Source organism: Charadrius vociferus, unplaced genomic scaffold (genome assembly GCF_000708025.1).
Source record: "Charadrius vociferus isolate BGI_N301 unplaced genomic scaffold, ASM70802v2 scaffold112, whole genome shotgun sequence".
NCBI lineage: Eukaryota > Metazoa > Chordata > Aves > Charadriiformes > Charadriidae > Charadrius > Charadrius vociferus.
Genome location: NW_009647011.1, coordinates 264,062 through 290,927, shown reverse-complemented (window position 1 = coordinate 290,927; position 26,866 = coordinate 264,062). Strand labels below are relative to the sequence as shown.

General features: G+C 36.6%; 1 protein-coding gene across 1 annotated transcript in view; it reads left to right on the top strand.

The window, feature by feature from the left end:
- Positions 1–26,155, top strand: part of ESF1 (ESF1, nucleolar pre-rRNA processing protein, homolog (S. cerevisiae)) — a 31,546-nt gene extending 5,391 nt beyond the window's left edge. Inside the window, exons 6-13 of the mRNA XM_009895430.1 lie at positions 1,313–1,427; positions 2,377–2,515; positions 9,365–9,526; positions 17,485–17,606; positions 18,989–19,079; positions 24,049–24,116; positions 24,971–25,117; positions 25,698–26,155. Of these exons, the coding sequence (XP_009893732.1) occupies positions 1,313–1,427; positions 2,377–2,515; positions 9,365–9,526; positions 17,485–17,606; positions 18,989–19,079; positions 24,049–24,116; positions 24,971–25,117; positions 25,698–25,997 (1,144 nt within the window). The 3' untranslated portion in view covers positions 25,998–26,155. The remainder of the gene's footprint in view (positions 1–1,312; positions 1,428–2,376; positions 2,516–9,364; positions 9,527–17,484; positions 17,607–18,988; positions 19,080–24,048; positions 24,117–24,970; positions 25,118–25,697) is intronic.
- The last annotated feature ends 711 nt before the right edge of the window (positions 26,156–26,866 follow it).

Genomic DNA, 26,866 nt, shown 5'->3' with positions numbered 1-26,866 from the left:
AGTTGTTAGGTTTCCCTTTGATTCTTTTTTTTTCTTCTTTTTGAGCGTTCTTACTGGACTATGAAAAGTTTGAGAGGATCTCTGCATAGAGAGATTATTCTCAGAGAAGTCAGGTAAAAAGTTCTGGTTGCATCTTCTACCTGTTGGTACAATTAAGTAAAGTCGTAGGATTTAGAAAACAAAACAACATACCGCTGCTCTTCCCATCTTCCCCAGGGGTCCAGAAGTGGCTCTTTTTCAGGATGGCTTACTGCAGGGCAAGAATATTGCTGCTGTTGTCAAGAAGCTGCAACAGAATACTATGCTGGCCCCTATGAATGAGCTGGAAGCTCTCATGTTTCAAAAGTCACGTTTGGGAAAGAAAGAATTTTAAATTATAGTTTATTGTTAGGCTTTTCTTTTGTTACAAAAAAGCCTTCCAGTCTGAGCAGAAGAGAAGTTACTAAATCATAACAAGTTTTGACAGAAGCTGGCTTTGTCTGCTGGGGCCCGTGTTATGGGCACTCTTGGAAGTCAGTGAAAGATAAGGTTTTTTGTTTTGGATCATTTTCTAGAGGAGCTTAATTAATTTGCTTTGAACCCTTCTGGAGAAGATGATCTCTGCCAAATGAGCAAGTAACTCTTCATGCTTTTAAACACAGAAAGATAATTTTTACAACAGACACAGCTGTTTAAAATTTCCAATGCTTTTCCTGATCTTCTGCTTTGTTAAATTTTAGTGTTGAATAGTATTCCTCAGATTACATTTCCAATGATTAAAAAAAAAAGCCCAAGTAATTTCTCATGTAGCGTACAATGATTTGGTTTTTTATCTAACTTCTTCTGTTGTTACACATGAATTTGGTCTTTTTAACATTTTTTCCCTACTACTTGTAATGTTAAAGATGTACCAGGCTTTCCTAAAATGTTTTGAATTTTTTTATTTGTCTGTTCCCAAATTCTATTTTATTCACTTTTTTTATTTTGAATTTTTAATATTAAGCTTCCTGAAAAGATGATTCTTAAAACAAAAACATCAAAAAACCCACCCCTGACCCTGCTAATACCAGACTGAAAGTTGTTTAGTTTACTTCCCCAGCATGGTGGTGTTATAGATCAAAAACCCATGGAATAGTTGTGCAGGACCTAGACAGTTAATCTTACATACATGGAGTACTTGTCCATTTCTTTTGTTTCCTTTTCAGGCTTACCAACTTTTTGTTTTAGCGAATTCTTTTGTGCTGATGTACCATACTCATGAAAAGCTTAGGCTGTTTATACTATGAAATTTCCCAGTGTATTTGAATAATAACATGTTTTATTTGCCTTTAAGATTTATTCCAGATAACGTTACATTTGACGATAAGCCAAAAGATGTAGCCTCAGAAGTGAACGTGGCTGCATATAAGCCAAAGTACTTCACATCTGCTGCTATGGGAACATCAAAGGTATCTTTACAATGTTTTTGTAATGTTTTTCTAATTCGTTTAGTTTTATTGTCAGCTTATAAATTATATAAGCAGCGGGGGAAAGATTACTGATTATCTTCACCATTTCAAAATAAAGACATCAAACGTATTAGAAGATGTAAGCATGTTGCAACCCCATAAATAAGCTTGAGTTTTGGATTTTAAGAGATTTGACTTCTTTGTTACACTACATTTTGACCTCATTATACCTTTATTACAAGTTGCACATGGAATTACTTTGTTATTCACAGTTAAATCTTCTAGTTTGCCTAAAATGGGTATTTATGTGTAGCTCAACAAGAGCCTTTCTGGTGATAGTGCCAGGGTTGAACAGTTGCTTCCCTTCCTTGTAGCTATTCATTACTACTCTGTCTTATGTGAGAGCCAAAACTTTCATCTGGCCATGAAGCGAACCGGATTGGAGAAGTGATTAGTTGAGAAATAAGTAGTTTCTGCTGGATCATTTTTCAGTCAGATCTGTTTCATCTTCCGGTTGAGGGTACAGTTGCGCAAACACTTTCATTGTCCCCATTGCAATTCATGCATGATTCCAGAAATGAGTTGCTGCTGGAGGAAGAAAGGAGAGGAGTTGGTGGCTGCTTCCACACCAGTATCCGCTGCCACAAAGGAAATTCGGCTTACAGAGATTTTGTGTTGTGTGACCTGCTGTTACAGTGCATGAGGAGACGACTTCATTCTTTCATGTAGTTAAAACTCCTTGAAACTCGTTATGGAACAAATTCCAAAGAGTTGTAATTAGATTTATTTTAGAAAATAGTTACTATAGCCAATTGTTGTGGAAGACATTAATAACAGGTTTATGTTGCTTCTTAAATGGAAGGTATCAAATAATTTTCTATAAAATGACAGACTAACAGTGTTTAATTTTAGTGTTTCAGCTTCTACAAGTGGCATTCTTATTTTTAAGGTAGATATCACATGGGATGAGACAGATCATGAACGAGTAACATCACTTAGCAGAACTTTTAAAAAAGAGGAACTACTTGACATGGATTTTCAAGCTTATTTGGCTTCGTCTAGCGAAGAAGAGGAAGAAGAGCAGCCAGGTATTTACGTTAATAAATGTTGTCCACAAAGCCATTAGCTACTTTGTTTTGAACACAAGTTATTTAAATACATAAGTTCCATATCTCTAGAAAATCCTTTGAATGTCGTCTTTTACAGGGACGATGTTACACTCGTATAAAAACTGTGGCCAGGTTCTCCTATGAAAATAACATAGCTTTCCTCCAGAGCTAAACATCTCAGAAAGTGGCATATACTTACTTTTTGTGTGTGTGACCTATTGGTGGAGGGAAATTGGTGGTGAGCACGTTGGTGTTTTGTTTGCTCTTTTCAACTAGGACATAAGTGGATTGATGACAGAAGAATTACAGATGCTTAAATTTTTTTTTGAAAGATTCATAAGTTAGGCATGTTAACAGGAAAGCTGTAGAGTTCCTGGAACTTGGCATTCCTTTTTTCTTTATTTCTTTTTTTGTTTATTTGAGTTAAATACACTTCCGGTGTTCTTTATACATAAGAAAACACTTGTACAAGTTTTTAAATTGATACATCTAAACCCATAGATGAGAATCATTATGCAAGCCTGATTCTGATTCTCCAAATAAATAATGTCACTAGTATGACCCCAAAATTGCTATGTTCTTTTTTAAGACAAAGAACGTTAGCTGAATGTGGAGTTACAGCTAGCTTAGAAGACTTGTAGTGAGAGTTTGACTGAAGTATTATCAACCTAGCTTTAAAACAGCTTTCTTGTTTTAATTTCTGTACTGCAAAGTATCTTTACGTGATGTAATTTATGTTTAAGACAAGTATAAAGATCATAATTTGAGTGATTTCAAGTAGCAAAATCACAGGTGGCCTAAGTCATGGCATATTGTCTTTATTGCCGATATGATAATTCTGTTAAAGAAGAGTCGCTTTTCATCGTACATTTGAATGATTTAGGTAGAGAACGTGGTAGCTATTCTGTTCATTCAGTGCTGAATGAAGATCTGCTGCCTTTCTGAAAAGTCTGAGTAATGCCAATTAAAAATTACCAAATAGTAGGGGATTAGGAGTTATCCTAATGATTGAGCCCCTGAATAGCTGCTTTCTGAATAGGACCTTGCACTTCTGAATGTAAAATAATTTGTCTTCCTACCACTGTCTTTTTTTTTTTTTTTTTTTCACAGTACCTTAACATTTCTTTGTCAAGTTTGGCAATACCTACTTTAATCTCTTCATTTCGGAGATAAAATTATTTTGAGTAGAACTGGAGGTGCTTCTTTTTCAAGGGAGAAGTCCAAGTTTGAAATGTGAAGTGGTTAATGACTAAATGAATTAGATACACACTCACTGATGAAATCTATTTCTAGATTAATATAGTGTTTTGTCCTCTTCCGGGCCCTCTATACACATACTAAAGTCTCTGCAGGGCAAGGAGATGCTGAAGAAGCTGCTCTAAGACTCTGCTTATTGGGACACGGGGTAGACGGGACGTTGAATGCACTCCAGGCCTCAGAAGGTCCTGAGGGAGATGTAGCTTGTACAGAGCTGCTTCACTCCAGGAGTAGCTCTTCTTGGGTAACCAGGGGAGCGTGAATGGCAGTGGAGAAAAGCTGTGCTATGTGTCTTCTGGTACTCCTAAGCTATAGGCCTTACACAGTAAGGGGAAAGGTAAGCAGCAGAACACATTTAAGGAAACTTTAGAGTGTAGCAGTAACATCTTTCAAATGCTTTTTTATTATTGTACTTCTTAAGAATATAAAGAGAATGTCAGGTATGTAAATCCTGTGTGTGGTGCACCAACATGTAAAATTACCTTGCTTGTTTTCACTCTAAAATTCAATCTGCTCTTAATTAATAATATATATAGCCTAAATTACAAGGCAAATAAAATGTCATTAAGCCTTAGTCAGGGCTTTCAAGCAGATGTTAAAATTGATTTATACTTCATTAAAGCAGGTTGTTGCAATCAGAGATGAGTTTGGAGCATGCAGAAGAACATTACAGATTTTTCTGGTTACAGAGTTGGGAAATATTCTGGCAGCAAATTCAGCTTGGCAATTTCTTGGCAGGGTTAATGTCCATTTGTTTCTCATCTCACATAAAACGCACTTACAAAGTGCACCTCTCTGAGCTCTATTTTCTCTAGTAATGCTTAGTAAAGTATGTAAATGGGAGCAGTAGATGCAGAGGAAAGCATTTCCATCTTCCTATTACATAGAAAACTACTGCTGTGTTAAATAATATCATCTGTAATAGCGTGGTGATGAAAGCAAACATCAATAAGTGAGCAACACTTCAGAAATTTTCAAAAGTAATCTTCCGTTGCTGGGAAGGAAAAGAAATTGGCCTTAAGTAATCTTATCACGCTAATAAATTTGAAACCTGGACATGTCTAGATTCTAATGATCTTCTGAAAAATAAGTTATAAATAGAGGAATTGTGTTGCCATGTCTTTAACGTGTTCCTGACCTTTTATCCATTCAGTTATGTGGTACAAAACAGGATTCCATCTGACAAGATTCCATCCAGCAGAATTATGTGGAATGGGACACAATGGGAAGTGCACAAATGGGAAAAATCAATGTCAGCTGTTTGAATGGAAATGTAGGAGTGTGATAAGAAGGAAAAAAATGTTCTGGGCTTTTATTCATACTGTTTTAACTTATTAAAATGTTTTATTTATAAACAGGTTTTTGTTGGCCTGTTCTAATCTGGTTTTTATGGAATTTTTCAAGTTAAAGTATGTGTGTCATGAATGTTAGTATTGCTATTATACAACAGTTTTGTAATATCAAGTATTTCAGTGACCTGATATATTGTGGTTCATAGCACAAAGTATCTCCTTTACATTGCTTCTGAATTTTCTGTTACTTGCTGCATTTGTACCAGTTAGGAAGCGTGTGTGGTGTGCCTGAAATCCAGCCTATAATTAATATTTTGACTGTGAGTGCCAGTGACTTGGTGTATGGCATTTTAAACGATGCTGCAAATCCAGCAGTACGGGGTTTATGCCTAAGCTTTTATGCTGTTGTTTTATCTTTGCAAGAGCAGCATCTTTTCTGCTGTTCTGCTTTGCACAGCCACTCAGAATACCCGAATAGACTACTTGACAAAATACTTTTATGAGTCTATTTTTAAGTAGCTGTTCCTGGTGGCAAAATCATAGAATATCCTGAGTTTGAAGGGATCCACAAGGATCATCAAGTCCAAGTCCTGACTTCACCCAGGGCGACCTAGAAGTTAAACCGTGTATCTAAGAGATGTTCAAACGGTTCTTGAACACTGACAGGCTTGGAGGGTTCTATGTAGAACCCTGCTCTCCGCAGTAGGAGTTTGAGCAGGGAGCACAGTCTCTTGTGGCATTGGGCTTCCAATACAAGACTCTACAAAGACAGTAGATGTTTTGTTTTGTGCTGCTGCACCAATGCCAGAGGTGCACAAGTACAGAGAAAGAAAATGCAGTTGTTGGAAAGGAGGAGTTTGCTGGGTGGAGTTTTAATTTTTTTGAATAATGCTGCTAATCTTATTTTTTAGTGATTAATGTTAAAGAAAAACAGACCATTTATTAAATGTTTTTACAATTTTGAAATCTATTTGGTGCAATAACTCTGGCTACATATATAGATTTAAATGCTTCTTTAACACTTTATCACATGACTGTACACTCCTCCTTGCTGTCTTAAAAATGAGCAGTATTCGTATGTGTTTATATTTGCTAGACCTGTTACAGAAGTGGAAGGTGACAGAATTGGAACGTGCACTTATTTGGTATTGTCCCTGAATCCAATGTGTGTTTATAAAATGCATTGAATAGGATATTATTTAGCTTAGCTTCTGTCTCTTATTCCTGTGTAACTGCTTTGGACACTCTCAGGCATTACTGCTGCTTCAACAGTACCAAGGATCTGACTTTCTAGAATATTTGTCTTGGGTTAGTTTTGACATATTGATAAAATATGTCCTAAGGAAGCAGGCTAGCAAGAGGAGCTAGCAGTTGATGATTTAGCCAAACTTGGGTGGAATTTCATGGGACAGAACAGGAATACCAGAACCTGGTTAATTTCTTTCTCTGAAGCATCAGGAGCTTGATATAACTGATGCAGGTGTTGGAGACTTTTCCAAAGCGTGTTTGCAGGAGCATTTGTGTTGGGTTGGTTTCTTGTTGAATAAAAACCAAGAGGTGCTTGGAAGGCCAGGAATAAGGGACATCTCTGCTTTCCTTCTAAAATGTTCATACAAGCTGTTGAGTCCGATAACTTAGAATTGAAGAACACATCTGTGTGTGCTTTTGCAGGCCAGTGTGTCCCCATTCAGAAATGGCTAGATTGCAGGCATGTTAATCTTGGCTTACGTCTGACTGGCTCAGAAGCGGGGCCCTAGGAACGTCCAGTCACCTCTCATGCACACCCAGATGCCTAAAGGTTGCAAAAAAAGCCTGACTGTAATGCTTACCATTCATTTATTGTTAACTGTCTGTTTGAATTCTCTTCCAGTACCTGTCTTCTCCCTGAAAAATATGTTACAAAACTATGTCTACTGTGATACCCTTTGAATAAGCTTATTTTTATTACTTTGAATTCTAAATTTGTCATTTAATTATTGTTTGGATGAACTGATGGGATTTGTATAACTTCTTGTTCAGAGTGTGCTGAGAATGTGGGAAAGCGGGGTTAAAACCCAAAGTGTGTCCACTATTTTCTGGCTCAAGACTAAGGTTGATGCATTTAATTGTTCATATTGTGCTACAGTACACTGCAATAACCTCTACCTTAGACTTCCTTCTTGAATGCTGGAGCGTACAGCTTTTTATTTTTAATTCTGTGGGTCTATATGCATTTCAGGGGTTTTTTTTGTGTGTCTGTCTGAATTTGAGTAACTACCCTGGATAAAATTGAGACATTTAGCGCGTTTTTATGGTATGGCCATCAGTAGCTGAATTTTCTGGTTTGCCATTACATCATAAAGGGAAATTTTATCTTTCTGTCTTTAAAAGAAACTGAGCTTTGCAACAGACCTCTTGCAAATGTTGTGTCTGCTATAATTTCTCTACTCTCTTTAGTTTATAAGGCTGAGTTACACAAAAAAAATACTCAGCCATTGCAACATAATCTTAAACTAAGAATATGATCTCTTTAAAACGCTGATTATGGGAATGTCATCTCGGCTAACACAGCTGCCAATCAGCAATTTAATATATTGAGCCTCTGCATTTGTTTATATTTTTGATGAATTACAGCTTTTAAAAACAAACAAACCACCCTCCCCCTACAAACTATTGTATTGGAATGTTTCTGACCTGCTTCAGGATTTTAACTTCTTTCTTTTGAATTTGTTTAGCACTTCTGTTACTACTCTCCTTTGGAAACAAGAATATACTTGTATTTCTACTCTAAATTTCATCAGCTTTTGCCTTTTTCTCCTTCACAGGTTAAGCTTTTTTCTCTTAGTTGTATTTCTCTTGCTGTGCAGCTGTTAATGCACCAGGACTTCTTGTTTTGTTTGTGTGTTTTGTTCAAAAAGTCTTTGAAGAATCTATTGGCAGAAAGCATTACTGCCCTAATATCCATCAGAAAGTGGTTCCTCATGTTGTGCAATAGAGCGTGATATTTGAAAGCTAGTGACAAGGTTATTTGAACTCTGAACAAACTTTGAGAACATATTCAGCTCATTTTCCTTTCTTACAGCTGTTGTCAAGTGTTTGTTATTTGCTTACAGAATGAGAAGGCTCTTAAGGGTTTTTTTGAAGGCAGTGTTGAACATTTGACAGAAGAAATGCATGTTTCATCTAAATGAGAAAGTATGACAATACACATTGCCACTTAAATTTCTCCTAGCAAAATTAGCAAAAATAGTCATAAATACAAATCAGCAGCTCCTTACTTACCCAGTTTCAAGGGGGCCTTTCTTAGCTTAAGGATTTCTTCAGTTCCCATCCAGTATAGCTTTACTTCTCATTTCACGTGATACCGGGAAGAAGCAGCAACAAAATGGCTTCTTTTTCTTCTCAGTCTTCAAAAGCGAATGCCTTTTGCTTGCTGCACGAGCGTACTTTCCTCCTAGGAGATCCCAGCTACTGATGAGGAAAGTGGAAAAGCAGCTGCAGTTAACTGAACAGTAAAGATTTCTGCTCCCAGTCTACAACCAGTTTCTTGTTGTGATGGGATGTGGAAGAAAACTGTCCCACCTAAGTTTTCGCCAGAGACTGGAGGTGTTACCTTACAACTGCAGTCTGTCTTTCTAGACACCAGTTACGCTCTCCATGCAACTTTGTACTCTAGGGAGCACAGCTTTACTGCTAAACAAGAGAATAAGAAAAAAGGAGCCTGTCCCAAACCTAGTTTTCTACAGTTCAAGGCACTGCAGCATCTTTAAAGCCTTAAAAACCTGTTCTCTCTGAAACGCTTGTTTTAAAGCTTATTGCAAGTCACATTGTAATTGTGTTTTTCTAAAAGAGGGAAGAAAAAAACCTTTCCATCTTGCTTCATTTGTTAATTCAGCAAGTGAATGAAGGTTAAGGCACTGAATAATTATCTTTGTTACAGAATCTCGGAAGGTTTATTTGTTAAAATGTAGCACTCTGTTTTCAAAATGCTTTACACAACTCGTTTTTAGGCAGTACTCTGCGGAATGGGACTTTGAAACTAATAATTTTAAAGTGCAGTAAGGGATGCTGTGATTTCCTTTGCTGGACAAATTTTCTTCTGTCTTTTCAGATACTGTTTTTTATTTTATCTGAGTAGGGGAATTCTAAAACTGGTTAATCTTTGGGGGAATAATAGGTGAAAATATTTTAGATTGTCTTTTAGAAACAATGTATGTGCCTTAGGTGTCTTTCCCAAACATTAACTTCAATTGATCACTTTCTTGAGGCTGCCTGTGAAACCTTTACTCTCTCTTTCTAGGTGGTGATGTAGCTCATGAAATGGAAGATGACAAACCCACAAAAAGCCACAAAGATGATGAAGACCAAATTGCCAAGTACAGAGAACTCTTGCAAAGTATCCAAGAAAAAGAGAAAAAACAGGAAGAAAAGGATATAGGAATGGAGATTAAATGGGTGCCAGGTAAGCTTTATTTTGTTCTCTTTTACTAAGTTGGACGATATGCAGTATTGGCCTGCTAATAGGCTTATAGTATAAGGTGTCGGATTTATAGTAGTAGCCCCCCGAATTGAAATCCAGATGGATTACAATGAGGGAAATGGAAGAAATAATATGACTGAACTCAGTTCCTCAGCTGTAAGCTTCTCTTTATAGCTTATCGTTTCACCAGGTCTTTTTGTGCTTGCTTTTTCATTCATCATGTTATAGATTTTCTTGAATAAAATTCATGTGTTTGCCATAGAGTCATAAAACATACCTACACTTTTAAAAATGAAAACCAGTATGATTTGGGAACATAGCATAAAATTATAGGAGCATGGTTTGAAATTCTTGCTTGCATAATACTGAAGATTTGGGGGGACAGAGAAGGGAGAATCTGACCTTCCAGTGAGACTGCTCTGTGGGAAAGCAAGTTACCAGGAAGAAAAGTTGGGGGATATTTGGTTGTATTTAGTGACATTCAGATTTCCGTCTGGAAATTAAAAAAAGATAACTTCACCATATAGCATGCAAGCAGAACTCCCCCTGAGATCTGAAAACCAGTATCTAGGTTTTTTTTCCTTTATGATGAAAAGACATTCAGACTGATTTTTATATTTTGTTTATGGGTGTGTGCTTTCCCTGAGGTGTAATGAGCCAGTTTAACAATTTGTTACATCCAAAAAGGCAAAGGTTTTCACTGTGGCATCTCCTTCTTGATCCTGGCCCAGAGCTCATTCTGACTGCCCTTACCAGCCCTGGCACTTGCTAGATTTCTTTGCGAGCTTAATTTCGTTTGCTAATCTTGCAGAACTGCTCTGGAAAAAAAAGAAAAAAATTTGGATCTTTTTTTTTTTTTTGCTGGATTGGTGAGTCAGATAGGCAAATGGTAGAAGCATTTGGTCAATGTTCAGAGGGTTCAGTTATACGGCTCAAAGACTAGGGATGTGTGACGTTACCTTTTCTGGGGCAGCAAGGTGCCGTATATGTCCAGTAGGTGTAGGACTGCAGGCTATGTAAGGACACACAGCCTGATCTGTTATTGTCAATGCTGAGACCAGAGACATACTAGAATACAGCCCCTTCACATCTGATGTGTTAATTCCAGCTAGGAATGCATATCTAATGATCTGATTTATACTAATGTTATTCTGAATTCACTCAGGTAACTTCTGTTGAATATAAAACCTCACTTTCAAAATCTTGTTCTTGTCTGTACTGAGTTAGTGAAATTATTAGTTATCTGTATTTGAAAGTAAACACTGGCATTAAAAATAGTTGTGTGTTTTCAGTTGTGCTCATATAATTCCAATCATTTCTGGCATTAGTTCTGCCAGAACTCTAGAGAAAGTATGTGTCATGCACGGTAGGACAAGTGCTTACTAACACAGCTGTATTGTCATGTTTTACTTCATCTGTCCACAGTGTGTCAGTATTTGTATTCTTGAATTTGCTCACTCAGTATATTTAATTCATCATGTCACTGAGCATTCAAGGCAAATGAGTTTTCATCCGTAGGCAGCTATTATTATAAGATCTTAACAAAGATTTGTTGTTGCCACCTTTCAGGCTGAAGGTGGAAACCACAGTCGAAACAGTGGCTGCTAGGAATGTGTTCTGTATTTATATAGGCCAAGCATTGTTTAAACAGTTAGAAAAGCTACCTTTCTTTTTTTGTTGGTTTGGAAAACAGATTTGGTTTGGGTTTTTTTTGTTTCTTGTACAGTCTGTCTTCCAAAGAATCTTGCAAATTCTATGAATGAAGTTCTGTAATGTAAAGAAGTCTAAGCAACATAATGTGACATAGGAATTGAGAGCAAACCATTCATTGGAGGAGATGGAAAATTGTTTTAAGAGAGACTAAAGGAAATTCTTTTTAGCTTCTCTTGCACAGGGAGAGCAAGAAGTTTTCTGAAAGACTCTGCCTCTTAAAACTGTGCCTTGCCTGTTACAAGTAAATTCTATTAGCATTTAGGAACTATAGTAGAGATGGAATCCAGTTCCCTAATACATGGGCTCCCTGTTTCTTTGCAACTGAACTCTAGAAAATTTGGTTTGTTCCATATTACATCCAGTCCAACTCCTTTACTGCAGTTCCTTACAGGGTTCCTAGGACTTTTGCTATATCCTCATGTCTTTTGCGGGAGGGATGGGGACATCCCTATCCTGATGAATATGACTGACTTTGTCTAGGGTCAGTTGGATGAGTCAGATTTGTTCATATAATGATGGGTTGAACATGCATGTGTGTACAATGAAGTTTATATTGGTAGTTTATAGTATTTTATGTCAGTTTAGCAGCTATGATTTTGCAGTATATGTTAGTGTTTCCTTGTTTCTTACCCTGAAAAAGTTCGAGTATTATCCAAGGTTCGGGAAATCAGAGATGTACGCTGGCCTTGGCTAGTTAGACTGCTCACCTCCATGAGGTTGGTCAGTACCACTAATAGCTATTGCCCCTGGAATATGGTTTTGGCCAAAGCAAAAGTCCTGAAAGTGAAGACGAGTATCTTAACTTTGCTTGCGAGTCTCATGTATGGGAACACTTTTGCTGTTACTGATTCAAGGCAACATTTAGAGAGGTGGTCCTGCATACCTGAAAGGGAGATTTTTAATTTTTTTTGTACAGTGGAGCATAGTCAGCACATGCTGAACAGTAGTTTATACCTCTGGCAATATATAAGCAGTCGAGGCTGTGCTTTCTTATGGGAGAGAAGTACATTAGTTATCATGTTATTTTTTTCTTGAACGAATGTGCTTATTTAAATTCCAAAGCAATTTAATTATGTTCAGTTGGAGCATTCTGGGAATTCAAAAATGGTTTTTCTTACAATCCCTTAAGACTCCTTAATTTTTTCAGAACTAGTTTATGTCTGTTGAAATATTTTTATTATCGACCTCTGCCTTAATCTGCTTGACTTACTGCAAAATCTCTTTCCTGCCCAAATATTTAATATACAGGGAATTACAACAGTTAAATCTAGGGAGCTTTTCAATTGAAAGGCAGAGATTTGAATTAATTTAAAAATTTGAGTTTTGGCACAAATATTTACACATGGTTATAGAAAGCATACTTTGTGAATGATTCAGTTATTCTTGAATCATAATAGTTTTAAATAAACCATGGTGCCAGCAAAAATAAATTAGATGTAGTTCCAACTCTCTTTAGTCTGTTTCTTTTAGGCACAAAATCAGTGTTATATTTAAGCATCCATCTGTTTTCTTAATCATATCTGATTTGAGCAACAATTACTATGCATCCTTATCCAGCTCCCAAAGCTCCCTTTAGAAGGTGAAGAGGGAGAAGACCACAACTGCATTTCTTGATGATATGCAGCCAGATTTTCGTATTTTTTTTTTTATTGGACTTGAAAATTCTTCCTTTGGGAAGAATGAGATGTAAATATTTAGCTGGGCTTAAAGGAAACTTTAAAATTTGTTTTCACCAGAAGTAGAATAGCAGGCAATCATGTCTCTGTAAAGTGCATTGTAAACCCCAACTGTATGTTGTTACAGACTCTACGAAGCAGGAAAATGCTCATATGGAATATGTATCTCAATCTGTGTCATTGCTTAGCGTGTCCTCTGGCTGAAGCCGTCTTACCCCTTGCAGCACGAAGCCGTGTGTGCTCAGCCACACATGGGCTCAGTGCAGTAGTTCTTCACACTTGACATCTTAGCTGCCAAGGCTGATGCATTTTTTTCAAGCACTTATACTATGTTAGGAATACTGTCTTGACTTAAGATGTCTTATCTTTGGGGGTGACAAAATCTAAAGTTATCAGACTATTTCTGTATGCCATTCCTTTTAGCTATTTTCAACAAGGTGTTTCTTTTATCTGGTGAAGTATTACATGCAAGATGAACTCGCTTGTTTAGATTTCCTGAGGATAGAGAAGTATCTTCGTAGCTTCTAATAATTGTGACAATTGCGTACTGTTAAACTTTGAAAAGTTTTCAAAACTAAGTGTTTAGAGAAGTAAAAATTCTGGCCTGCCCACCCTCCCTCACTGTTCCACCAGTGTGAGAAGCAATATACTTAGGTTTGTTATAGTATTTATCACACTTTTAATCCTTTAGCTCAGGTGTGATTTAGTTGTATGCTAATTACCTTTTCCCTCCCTTTTCCTTGCCTTTATTTGTGAAGATTAAATAAGACCAGTGTGATTCATTTATTATTTATTCTAAAAAAATTAATATAGATAAGGGTATAAATTAGCCTTTTCTATGGCCAGTTAATAATTCTACCTAAAGTAGACAATTCCTTTCCCCTTTTGCAATCAAAAGCCTTTTGACCACTTAAATACACTCTTATTCTCGGGAAGTGGTCTGGACAGTAGTTTCTAAGCCATTCTGATCTGTGGAGAAACTCTAATGCCTTTCATGAGACTGCCAAATACCACAAGAAAGGGCTGCATTTTCCTCCAAGTCCTTCTGTGCCAGATGGATCAAATGATTCCATTTTCCAGGCAAATAAATCAGAAATCTTGTAACCTCCTTTGAGATTTTGGGGGTCTCTTTTTCTGGAGATGCGACACACATTTTTTTTAATCCACTATACTGTCTTCAGAGAGAATCTGCACAGTTGCTACCTGACCAGTAATTTTTTTCCACAAAAGTAGTGCAAAATAATATCCAAAGTAATAGTAGTTCAATTTGGGGGAAGCTGATGACTCTGCTTTCATTGACTTTGGAGATGAAGAGGTGTACAGTTGGAAATAACCAAATATTTGTTCTTGTTGCATGAGAGGGTTTCATAGTGGCATGTTTTTAGTGTACCTATACAATACCCTTCCTTTATCATGGCTCTGCATTTGTTTGCTGGCTGTATTTTTTTTTTTTTGCCAATTTTTTGTGGCTATAACGGTTTGCCACTTACTGTTAATTCTAGCTTTTTTCCAGGATAGTAGAAGGATGCTTTATCTTTTTCTTTTGCTCCACTCTTTTATTCCTATAAGGCATGGTTTAATACGATTTTAGATCTTGTCCACACTTTGTGTTTCAGACATGTTGTAACCAGCTCTCCAGCCTTTGAATTATTTTTGGAGTGTAGACAAACGCAAGAACAGGAATTGGTGTTTGCAGTTTTTCAGAAAAATGTTCTGCCTGCTTTTCTGAGGACGGGTAGAACTGTCCATGAAGGCTGCCCATTTTTTCCATTACGAACTTTGTTTTCAGTTCCTCATTACTGAGGAGCGCTGGAAGGAATGATGAGGAGCGTGGACTGGCCAACTGAAAAACCTGGGAGTCAGGGGAAAGAATGGGATCTAGCCTAGGACATCTGGAGAGGTCTGAGTATGATTTCCGAGCAATAAAACAGGTATGAGGAGCGGGACGATAGGATTTGGTTAGGTGAAGCCAGGACTGGGATGGCAAGAAAGTGATAATGAAGAGAGACAAGTGGAACAAGTAGAATTGGGGAAGAGACGGCAAGTGTCAGGTTTGGAGGGGGAAGCACGAACGTGACTCATACGCACTCCCAAGATCTATCAGTCACGTCATAAAAGAGGATGTTAACTATAGGATATCTGACTCATTTGTTACAGAAGTTAAAAAATATGTAGTGAACAAAGCAAGAAATTGTGGGTAGGAGAAAAATACTTCATTGCTCGGGCTGTTACCTCCTGCCAAGGAAGCGGATTCTGTCTTTCTGTCACTGAGTTCTGCTCCAGTGTGTTACAAGGCAAGTCAGTTAATCTCTTTACATCATGAAGTTTTGTTTTTGCCAGTGCCCATCTCTTGAAGAAGGGGCTGAAAATATACAAGCTGCCTCTGAAATCAGTAGTTGTCCTCGTAACGTGCAAGTGATGTGTAATGTAAAGACTTTTAAAAAAGCATTCATGGAGTGTGTGGAATTTTTCACCAGAGAGTGAAGATTGCTTTTAAATTCAGTGCTTATTCTGGATTTAAGTATTCTAGATGTAAAAGGGATGCTCCAGTTATTTAAAGGATTCTTTTTTAAAGTGATGTTTTTGCACCATTGTATACAGTAATGGTATGCATTATAGAAAACTTCATTCTATTTCTAGAGTAGGGTTCGATTATTTTTGGTAATTTTGCTGTACATTGTTATGTTCAGTAACTCAGCTATCTATTGAACATTACCACAAAATATTGAGTAGCTACGTGTTCAGGATCAAATGGTTAAGATCCTCTGGAAAAGGTAAAATGTGATCACGTGGTGAGAAGCTATCAGAATGTGTATTTACAAAAATGCTAAATTAAAGATTAGGACATACTTGTGCATGCAGCTTCAAGTGCTAGGCTTTGAAACAGTGGCATTCTGTGCTAACTTATGGAATTTTAATGTAAAAGTAATTAACACATCCAGACTTAAAATCTGATTCTGTTAAGCTGGAATTTTAGAGCCGGGCACGTTGCACTCCTATGGGGTATACTTTTCTAGGCCTCTCTGGAAACTGTCATGCTCTGAAAGTAAAGAGGAAATTTCCTTCAGCAAAGCATTTAGCCACCTTTCCCAACTGCTGACAGGTCAGGAAACGCAAACTTGAGGGCTTCTCTTACACCATACCTGTAACAAAAGGATACGGAAGAGGTGCAGATCTGAGTTAATGGTCTAGTAGTTAACAGTTCCTCACTGAATCTGATGGGAGAATGGTACTTTTCTTCTTTGACCTTTCAGTTCACACAGCTGCTAAATACAAAAATTACTTTTGGTAACTTGGTGTGGCTAACCAAATAAGAGGATGGTTTATTTCTCTTGCTGCTTTGGGGTTTTTTTGTTGTCTTGAGTTATTACAATTTGAACTGGTAATCAGTGATAACAGAAAACATTCCTTCAAATGTTTGTTGTTTCTTTGAAAGACTGATCTGTTTCAAGCAGTCTATGCCCTTCACCTCTGCTTCTTTTTAACAAATACTTATAAAAAAAGAAAAATAAGCTATTTACCTCAAGCACTGAATCTGAATCTAGGTTTATTGTCGTACTAGGTGTGGACTGTTCTTAAATTTAAGATAGTTTTCTGTTGTTAAAGCAGACTGGTATTAGGTAGCTTTAAAAGGCTAGATGACTTGAAAATAACTTGTCTAGTTTAACTTAATGCATGTCATGTTATGACATTAGCCTATAATTAGCGTATACATTCTTTGTGGTTTTATTTACATTTTTCTGTGCTTTCTAGCCACGGATTTATTTTTACTTTAAATTTATTCAAGTAATAGCTTATTGTTCTCTTTTACAACGATGGATGAAAAATACACTGGTCATCAGAGATACTGCAGCATTGTCATAGTACGATCACAGAGGCAAAGTTTCAACAGTGGAGATGCTATATATAGCAACTTTGTCATGTGAGGCAGGCATACTGATACAGCAACAGCCAGATAATAGCTGTGTGAAATGGAGAGCACCAGCTATAGAGGTTCAGGCCAGCTGTGAGATGACCCTATATTCTGATGGTGATTTAACATTTCGGAACCGTTGTGAAGTCACTTCATCTTTTGTGCTTTGTTTTGCCATGCACAAAAAATGGGAATGACTGGACTGTATTCAAAGTGGTTTTGTGAATCTTAACTAATTATACTAAGGTACATTAAATGAAAGGGCTCTGTATTTGTCTATTGTTATTTTTATGGTGTTACTCTCATCCTTAAAAAGTGGCATTTGTAGACTGCTCTGTCTAATGTGCGGAGAGGAGACCTTCCTGAGGAATAGCAAGAGTGTTGGGAATCAGATATCGCATGAGCAAGCTCTTCTTCTGACTCTTGTACAATTTATTACTGAAGAAATATTTTAACTGGAAAACCACATACTGTAAACTGATCTTATTTTTAAAGATGCTGTTTTAAACAATATTTCTATTATTTTCACAGACTCGTTAAAGAAAAACTAGATGATTCCTTTACAAAGGAGAAAACAGTTAATTTAAAAAAAAAGTTCAGATTCATATCATTTCTTTAACTTACTATTTTTGTTCTAGGTCTCAAAGAAACTGCTGAAGAAATGGTCAAAAGCAGGTTGGAAGGAAAAGATAACCTAACTCCATGGCAAAAATATCTAGAGAAGAAGAAAGAAAAAAGAATTCTTAAAAAAAAGAGAAAGGTAATGTTTGCATTGGCCACTTGGGTGGGATTTGTTGTGTATTTGTTTACTGAAGTTGCTGTTATTGTTTGTTTTGGGTAAACAGAATAAAAAAATGTATAGCTTCCAGTGCTATTTTAAGGTTTGAATGTACAGTGGTCACTCATGTGGAAAGACTGGGAGTGCCACATCTAACTTACAGAGCGAAAGGATGTTCAGGGTGCTACTGATAATACATAATATGCTTACACAAAATTTTGTTTATCTACTTGTGTTGCTTTAAAGATAAATGAGTCGTCATAACAGTTGTTTTTTAACTTATATTTTTGAATGCATTAGGAAGGGTCTTTTCCTATGGTATGCATACCAGTTCAAAGTTATGATCATGAAACATGTAGTTTTGGAATGTTTTGGCCTAAAAAAATACAGACTTATTTCTCAAAGCTGTAATGGCAAAGAATTACTAGCCATGAAGAACTATTCAAATTTCAAATTGCAAGAGCAAATTTGGTAAATAGTTCTGTGTATGAATAACAAAATGGTCCTATAGTAATGGGAAAATTGCTGTTGCTTCATCTTTCCACATGCAAAAACTAATTGTGAAGTAACTGACTCCTGTGGCAGTAATGTGCAGAAGTAAGCAGATAAATGAAATGTTTGTGCATATGCTAGGGGAAAAAAAGCATGTGGCATACAAAATTTAGCTTCCCTAAATTCTTAAATTACTTTGAATATAATTCACGTTGCAGAATAATGTTTTTAAGAGTACAACTTGAGAGATTGCTGTACATTCCGGTTAGTTTTAACTGGCATTTGATGAGTAACTTCTTCAATCTTACACTAGATGAGTGTTCTGAATAGAGTAAGCAGCACTGTTAGGTAGTAAAGCAACTTTTGCTAGAATAATACTCTTGTTCAGCCCGATAAATTAAGTCAATGGTCAAGGTGTATGATACAATACTTCCAGTAATAAAATTTGTTCTTTTAAATCCAAATTCAGTCTTTTTGAATTTCAGAGCACAAAGTGAAGCTCCTTGCTAAAGTTTTTCCCTCCAGTAGAGTTTTTGGGGAACATAAAGTAAGGATATAAAAATGCTGTGATCGTGTAATTTGTTGGTATGGTTAGCTAATGCATCACAGTTTGTGGGTACAACTAATAAAGATCCTTGGAATGTGTAAATAGCCCGTCTTCAGGTACACAAAATCTTTCAATTTTGAAACAGATTTTAAATTGTTGATTTGCCTTTGATAGCAATTTTTAGTGTATTCTAGTTTTACAGTGTTCAGCATACAGTATTTCAGTTTTCATGTTCATAGTTACTAACAGAAGGAACATTTAATTCCAGTGAAATTTTAGCTGTTCTTTATATGTTGATTGAAATAACGTTTGTGCTTTGTTACAGGCTACTGCTGAGAGAGAACTGAGCGAAGATGAACTTCCATCTGATGTTGATCTCAACGACCCATATTTTGCCGAAGAATTTGAGAAAATAGGTGGGTCAAGAGGGGTGACTTCTGGAATAAATCTACCCTTTCCTTAAATAGCGAGCTTTAGAAACAAAGTTGAGCTAGAGTAAACACAGAGATAGCACGTTCAGAATGAAATAAAGTAGGTGTCATTTGCGTAAAATTGCAGGTACTGTTCTTGTAAAACGATGCATATTGTGATACATGGAATGGCAGTGAACACAGTTCTCATAGCTTTCACCAGTTACCATTATTTAGCTGATATGGGGGGATGGCTGTTAGAAACAAGCTGACCATCTGCTCCCCTAAATATTCCAGAGAAAAGAACTTCATTGCCTTCAAAACCTGTTCCCTTTTATATGGCTCTAGTGACAGCACATTGATTTTGAGTATGGTTTTGCTGGTTAAATTTTAAGGTAGGGATTTGCTGGTTAAATTTTAAGGTAGGGATAATCAGTAAGTGTGAGTTCCTGGCTTTCCCTGCTTTTTGGAGCTGAAAACTAAGGGTGGCTCATACTATTGTATAGTAAATGAAGAAAAAAAAGAAACTGGAACAAAATAAGAAAACAAAAATACAACAATAAAAAAAGACAGCAACAGATTTATAAATATTGCCAGTCTGTTGTTTTGGTTGGTTTTTTTGAATATAGCAGTGCAGATGCAAGTACCATTTAAAAAGAATAAATTAGTTTTAATTTGATACCAGCCAGCACAGGCTTCTGTCCTGATTATTTGAAGTTCATATTAGGAAAAAGTAAATAATTAAAAAGCAAAACCTGGATGACTTTATGTCTTAATGTGCTTCAGTATATGTCTTCATAGTCTGAAGTACAGAACAGCAGGGTGAGTCCTATCCATGTTTTATAGAAAGTACCACAATTTAAGGTGTCAATGCAATGCTGTTTTCTGCCATGCTTTCCTGGTGACTTGTGTATAGGTTATTTCAGAACTCAGTGGAAAGATGCAGTTCCTTGCACCACGTTTTTTTTTAATTTCTCTTTAATAGCAAGATTACACGGGTACTCTCATACTGATGTTTGATGTTTCGATGTTCTACGTGAAATCTCTGAAAAAATGTTTTCTTCTGCATTATGTAAGAAGTTCTTTGTGTCATGGAGGGGCTCAGCAGAGAACGGTGGTATCTGCAGATTCTTAAACCTTCTTCTCCGTAATACAGAGAATAGAGTTTTAGTTGGTTGGAGTCTTTGAGGATCGTAAAGTAGACATAAAGGTTAAGAAAGTGAAGCTTTTGTCTGCAAGATTACTGATAATCTACTGAGAAACAGGAGAAAAGCAGAATGTGGCTGGCCCTGGAGAAGTTTTAAAGGGAGAGCACAGTGGTTGGCTGCAAGCCAGCTGACATTTTAACGATGATTACACAGCACAACTTTGTCTGGCTTTCACCAAGCTTACCCAGAACAGCCTCTGTCTCATAGCTGGGGTTGCTTTTAAGCGCAGTTAGCTTATCCAGTTGGGGAAAATGGGTTACAATCTTCTTTGAACTAGGCTGTAGCTTTGCCAGCTTTGTATTTAGGGTACAGGCAGCAATAACTTGAATTATCATAATTTTTCATATGCCTTCCACAATTCCCCTGAAAGATTGAAATTTCTCCCTTAAACTGACTGTCAGATGATCCTAGATTATGCTGAAAAAGCATATGACAGGATATGTTTGCAGACTCGGGTGGACCTGAGCAGAAACTGTGAGGATGCAGTAGTGCTGTTAAGGTTTTGCAGTGGTGTATTTGCTCCTGTGCTGGATTCACATGTTGACTGTAATGTGTACAGGTCTTGTATCAGTCAGTTTTTGACAAGCTGAGGCAATTGAAGGGAAGCGGGGCCTAACAAATTTAAGTGCTGTGACTGGAAAACTGGAAGTTACGGGAAGTCTACTTAAGCAAACATCAGGTTTGCCTTTGTTCCTGAAAACTGTTTGTAAAACCAGACGTGGTTCTTCCACTGTGGGTAGCTCATCTTGGGAGAGGCAAAGGAGAGCAAATTCTTTGTGCCTGCGTTACCCAAAGAGTGTCTGTGCAGGTGTGTGCAAATTAGCACCCCTGAAATTCATGATGGTGCTTGCTTTGCACAAAGCTCTCATATGCACATAATCCCTCTGTGGTTTTTCAACAGTACCACAGGCTAAAATGTAAAATGCTGCATATATTTGAGCCTTGATGTTGCATTTCAGAAGCTTGATTCTAGCTTGATATTGTCAAGAAAAAAACAACCACTCGTCACTTTTGTTTTATGTTGTTTCAAAAAGTGTTGTAAATCTCTCATTTGGTTTGGCCGATTTCAGTCTCGCTGCATCTGTTTCTGTGGGGTCCCAGAAGATGTTAATGTAGGACAGAATGACCTTTGTAGCTTAAACTGTTGGAAGATTAATAGCTGAATAGTGTAATTGCTTATTAACAAGAGAGCCATGTCCTGCTTTTGGAGATCACTGAATAGTTCCAGAACACTTTAGACTATTAAACATGGTTTCTATTGATCCTTCTTTGAGGAAAAGGGCTACATGTCGTTAGACATTACTACAACTCCTATAGGTGCCAAACCATTTAGATGCTTTCTCATGATCTAATTTATGATATATGTAGAAATTGATGGGTTTTTTTAATGCTGAAAGGTAGCAGTATGACTGTGGGGATATAAGAGGTTAACAGCAAATTCTGATTATAGCTGTAGAACCTGTACTTGGAAGAGGAAGGTCTTAGCTGTGTTACTGATTCATTTACTGTGTGTCTTTGCAAGGCTTTTGAGACTGACTTTCAAGCTTCTGGGTAAGACAGATGAGAGGTCTTGTGAGAGGAGTTTTTGGGCTGGGATCAGTCTCTGTATTTGAAATATCAAAATTATGATTGGTCTTTTACTATTAGCACTGGAAAGTCGATGATATGCAAAACCAATGTTGCAAACTAAATTCTTGAGCTGCGAAACAGCCAAATGGCAGCTTGAGGGCGACTTGCAGCAGAGATCAGAAGCTTTTCTCGCTGACTGGTGGCATGTGTTGGTTCTACATAGCATTGGAGATGAGTATCTGCTACTATAGGGTGGACCAAATCTGATTAAAAGATGGCAGCGGGCATTAGGTGGTAGGTAAAATCTGAGGGTTTGGAATCAGTTGGAAAGGACTCTCATCATAGGTTTTACATTCATATGCGTGCAAAAGGTGGGGGGGACTTCCATAATGTATGTGAGGAGAGGGACTGCGCCAGGAGAAAGAGAATATTATCTATTTGTGAATTCTGAAACCAAATTATTTTCAGCATGATGCAAAGTTTTTAGCACTCAGAGTGATTTCAGGTAGCAAGCTGGTTTTATTAGCTGCGTAGGGTCATAGTAAGAAATAAACAGTTTGATACTAGGGCCGGGTTCACCCCCATCTGCAGCAACAGAAGTTTCTGAAGGCATGAATATAAGCTATCTTCACTTCTGTGATTGTACATATAGTGAAAGACAAGGGACGATGACTTGAGGGCCCTGCTTGGGGGGTAGGTGCAAAGTCTAAGAGATTTACTGATTTAACTTCTAGAATAATTGTTTTCACTTCGTATCTCTGTGCCCTGTTTCATTTTCTGTAGTTTAGCCAGTTCTGGGAAGATAACAAAAGATTTCATAGTTGTTGAAGTCTTACAGAAGACATTTATTTCACCCTTCTACACTTTAACATAAATTATGTAGGTTAGGTAACAATATTATATCTGAATCTGATTTTCCTGCACATTTTCTGGAACTACTAAATCAACAAGTTGGTTCTTGAGCTGATGACATTGTGCATCTGCGTAGTTTATTTTTTGGTTGTGGTGGTTTCTTTCTTCTAGAAATCCATTTCCAGCTTGGAATCCATTTAGGAATAGTCAGGAGAATAGTCAAGGGAGGAAAAACTGTTCTTCAAGAAATGTGTCCTGTTCCAGAGTATACTTAGTGATATAACTTGACGTTTTTCTGGCGTGTTTGTATTTCTAGTCTGACTACAAATCTGGCTTAACAAAATGGAGCCAAATATCTTCCTTACGAGTACCCCCAGTGGACTGTAATAAATTGCCTGGGAATGTAATTCCAAGCTCAAAGGTCAGAGTATGTGGTTCAGGTCAGGAAACCTTCTGCTTTCCCGCTCCTTCTTGATCGAGGTCTACAGGCATTCCAAAGAGAATAATTTGATTTTGTAGGATTTATAAACAGGTCTGTTTTCATTAAAATTTATGTTTGACTTATGTCTTATGCTGTTACTATTCATTATGTCTGTCTAATCCGCACTGTGTATCTAAAGTAAATTCTAAGAGAGTAAGAAAGCTTCTTCAGAAGAATATTCAATTCAGTCTGAACAGAGTCAATCATATTGTCATTCCTGTATTTCTGTTCAGGTCTTTTTTGCACTAGCGTGGCTAACAGCACAATATGGTCTTTCAGCCTTGCATATACATTTTAAAAAATGTTTGTCCTTTTTTTTTTTTTTTTTGTTAACACATTCAGCTGGCAGGCATGTGTTCTGGATACAGAGAGAAGATGCACATGAAGGGATGCACATTTGCTTTTGTTTTAATTATTTACTACATTGTCTACTTAAGTAGAAAGAATGAACAATTTGAGAACTGCAGGACACTTCAATTACATTTATAAGTATATAAACTAATTTCTCTTTAAAACACCCTGGGAGTGGAGTAATGTCATATGTTTGCCTGCACTGTTGTGATACTTCTCTCTACTGCTCTGTGAAAAATACAGTAAAACCATTTTTTTTCCTAACTGTTCTTTTTTGTTGATTTGTTTATGCCATTTGAATAGTGCTTCCTCCGTAAGTTAAACAAATATTCTGTGGATTTTTGTTGCTTTAAGTCTAGCTGGTTTTTTTTTACTTTTCAGCCTTTTTCCACATCTGACATTTAAGTATTGATTACAAGAAAATTAGATACGTTTAGAGGTTCTATTCATAAGTAAATTATGCTCTCATGCATAAGCTTGACTAAATGTGTGCATGTCCTTTATTTGCACTTAGGTTTAAAGAAGAAGCCAGAATCAGTTGAAAGTACCTCAGAAGATGAAGATGAAGTTGAAAAGCAGAAGGTAAAGTGGTTTAAAATGTTAATTACAGATGTTGCATTGCCTGAATTCTGCAAATATTTAGGTTACGTGTTTGTGAGTAGAACTACTAAATTCGATGGGACAGCAGTAGAAGAAAACTGTATTATTTTAATAGCAAAAGCTTGTGGAACAAAAATTACTTGAGAGGAATGGTAGATGGTCCATGCTTTGATGTTTTAAGATTACGCCATGATACCTTCCTGGGAGATCATAGTTGAACAGAGTTAGGTAACAGTGAAATGTAAGAGCGCAGAAGCCATACTGGTTGAGCTGACAGTCCCTCTAGCTGTAAAGTTATCCCAGTGTGTTTGTGTGTTGGGCGGTGCTGAACATTTACTTTTAACATCAGCATTGTATGAAACATTTGTGTGTTCAAACTTTGTCCTGTAGAATTTTAACCTTGAAGATTGAATTGTTTGTTATTGCATGTTTGCTTTTTATTCTTTCTCGGAACAAGCTAACTAAATAAATTTATTAAGTTCATATATGTTAATTTTTATCTTGCTATACAGTTGTCAATATAAAATTGTGTCACTTCGTGATTCCTAAGTTACGGTGTACAGTTTTCAGATTAGATTATTAGTGTGTTTGAAAGTTGATTGTGGATATTTGCATTTATTTTATATCTAATAAAAAGGAAATCAGCTATCATATTTAATATTACACCTCAAAATGTTAAAACAATGTTGTTATGGATGAAATAATACCACCCTGACAACCCTATTTCAACTTACTTGTACATGTGTAGACTCATACAGACTTTATTAATGGGCTTTTATATTTTTCATAGAAAACTTAATTTCATTGTGTACATGGACTTTCTTATTTTGTAACAGGCTGAAATGGCCCTACTTATGATGGATGATGAGGATGATGCCAGAAAACATTTTAATTATAAAAAGATTGTAGAACAGCAGAATTTGAGCAAGAAGAAAAAGAAACTCTTAATGAAAAAGAAAGAATTACTAGAAGATGACTTCCAGGTAATAGTATACTTGTGCTTTTGAGGCTCAGCCTCATTGACATTGGTGATACCAATTATTTTCTGGACAAATTTGGTGGTCTCATATCCTCCTCCCTTACTCTCTCTGAAGGAGAACAACCTAGATCTACCTTTTTAGAAAGCTACAGGCTGTTTTCAAAAAGCAAGAAATATTCTGATACAAGGTTGAAGGGGCACAGATTCAAACTCCGTGTAAGATGACAAGGCGCTATTTATGCAAGGCCTTGTACCACTCATTGCCTAAAATACTTATTCGTATGTTTGTTCTGATTGTTATCCACTGCTTCTTTCATCCTGGTGAGTTCTCAATAACAAACCTTTCCTTGGTCTGCCGATAGAGGCATATACAGGATTTGTAGAAGCATTCAGTTGTCTGTTTTACTAATAGTGTCTTCTGGCTACTTCACACTCACTGGGATTTTGTGACTGGAGCAGTTCCAGGAATGGTGAACAATCTCATAAGCTATGACTTCCGGAGCAGCTCATGTTTTATTGTGTATAAAAGCTTTGCTACCATGGGTAAAGGGTACCTAAAATAAATACTCCTTTTCTGCCTTCAGGTAAATGTTGCTGATAAGAGATTCCAAGCCATGTTTACTTCTCCCCTATTTAACTTGGATCCTTCAGATCCAAATTTCAAGAAGACAAAAGCAGTAGAAAAGATCTTGGAAGAGAAAGCTCGCCGAAGAAAAGAAAAGGAGGAAGATCTTAAGGAGGCAAGCAAGGGGCTGGAGAACAAGATGGCAAAGAAAGGAGAGGTTGCGAAGAAAGCCATAGATCCTGCCTTGTCAATGCTAATAAAATCTGTCAAAAATAAAACCGAAGAGTTTCAGGCAAGGAAAAAGCAGAAATTCAAATAACTGAACTTTGGTTTTATTCAAACTTTACTTTAGTCTCAGTTCTTCTAAGTGGTGACATCTGTTGAAGTTACTACAGCCTGCTCTGACTCCTGTCCACCTAAAATTTCCTGAAAAGTCACCTAATTGTGGTGGTGAGTTTTGAAGTAACTAGAATAATAATTACTCTTGCCTTCTGCCACAACAAATACTCTTTTGTACTGTAATTGAAAAACTACACCTGAAAACACGTAAGTAAGGAATTGATGGTTTGGGGCTGGTTTGTTTTGTATCATGCCATCTCTTAAAGATACTAGAAGTGCTGAAGATGGCTACAAAAAGTAATCGTAATTATGGTTGTATTTGTAAGTAAGAACAATGCTTTTGCAGAGGTTTAGAGCTGAGACTAAGCAATCTTAATGTTTTTAATTCCACAAAAGTCCGTACAATGTATCTCTCTTGATAAAGAAGGTAGTAATGTAACTAAAAATTGAAGAAATTTTGTATACAAGGGTTTTTTGTATATTTTTAAAAGCTTTCATATATGCTTCATTAATTTCTCCTTTAAATACTTGAAGACTTCCTGGATAATATTAGATCAAATTAATGGAAAAATTGCCATTTAGAAGTGTTTCATTAATATATATTGGAAATAAATGGTTTAAGTTGGCCCAAAGGAATTTTGGGTGCTTTGCTGTGTTTTCTTCTGTGCCTAAATGAAACTGTCAAAATTAAACTTTCTCCTATTAATATTCTATTCCCATTAACACAGTTAGACAAAGTTTTATACAAAATCTTGTAGCATTGCAAGTGTTTAAAAAAAAAAAAAAAGTCAAAGGTGGATCTAGATTTTACAATTTTAGAAACCCTGTTGTTTGGCCATGTTAGTATTA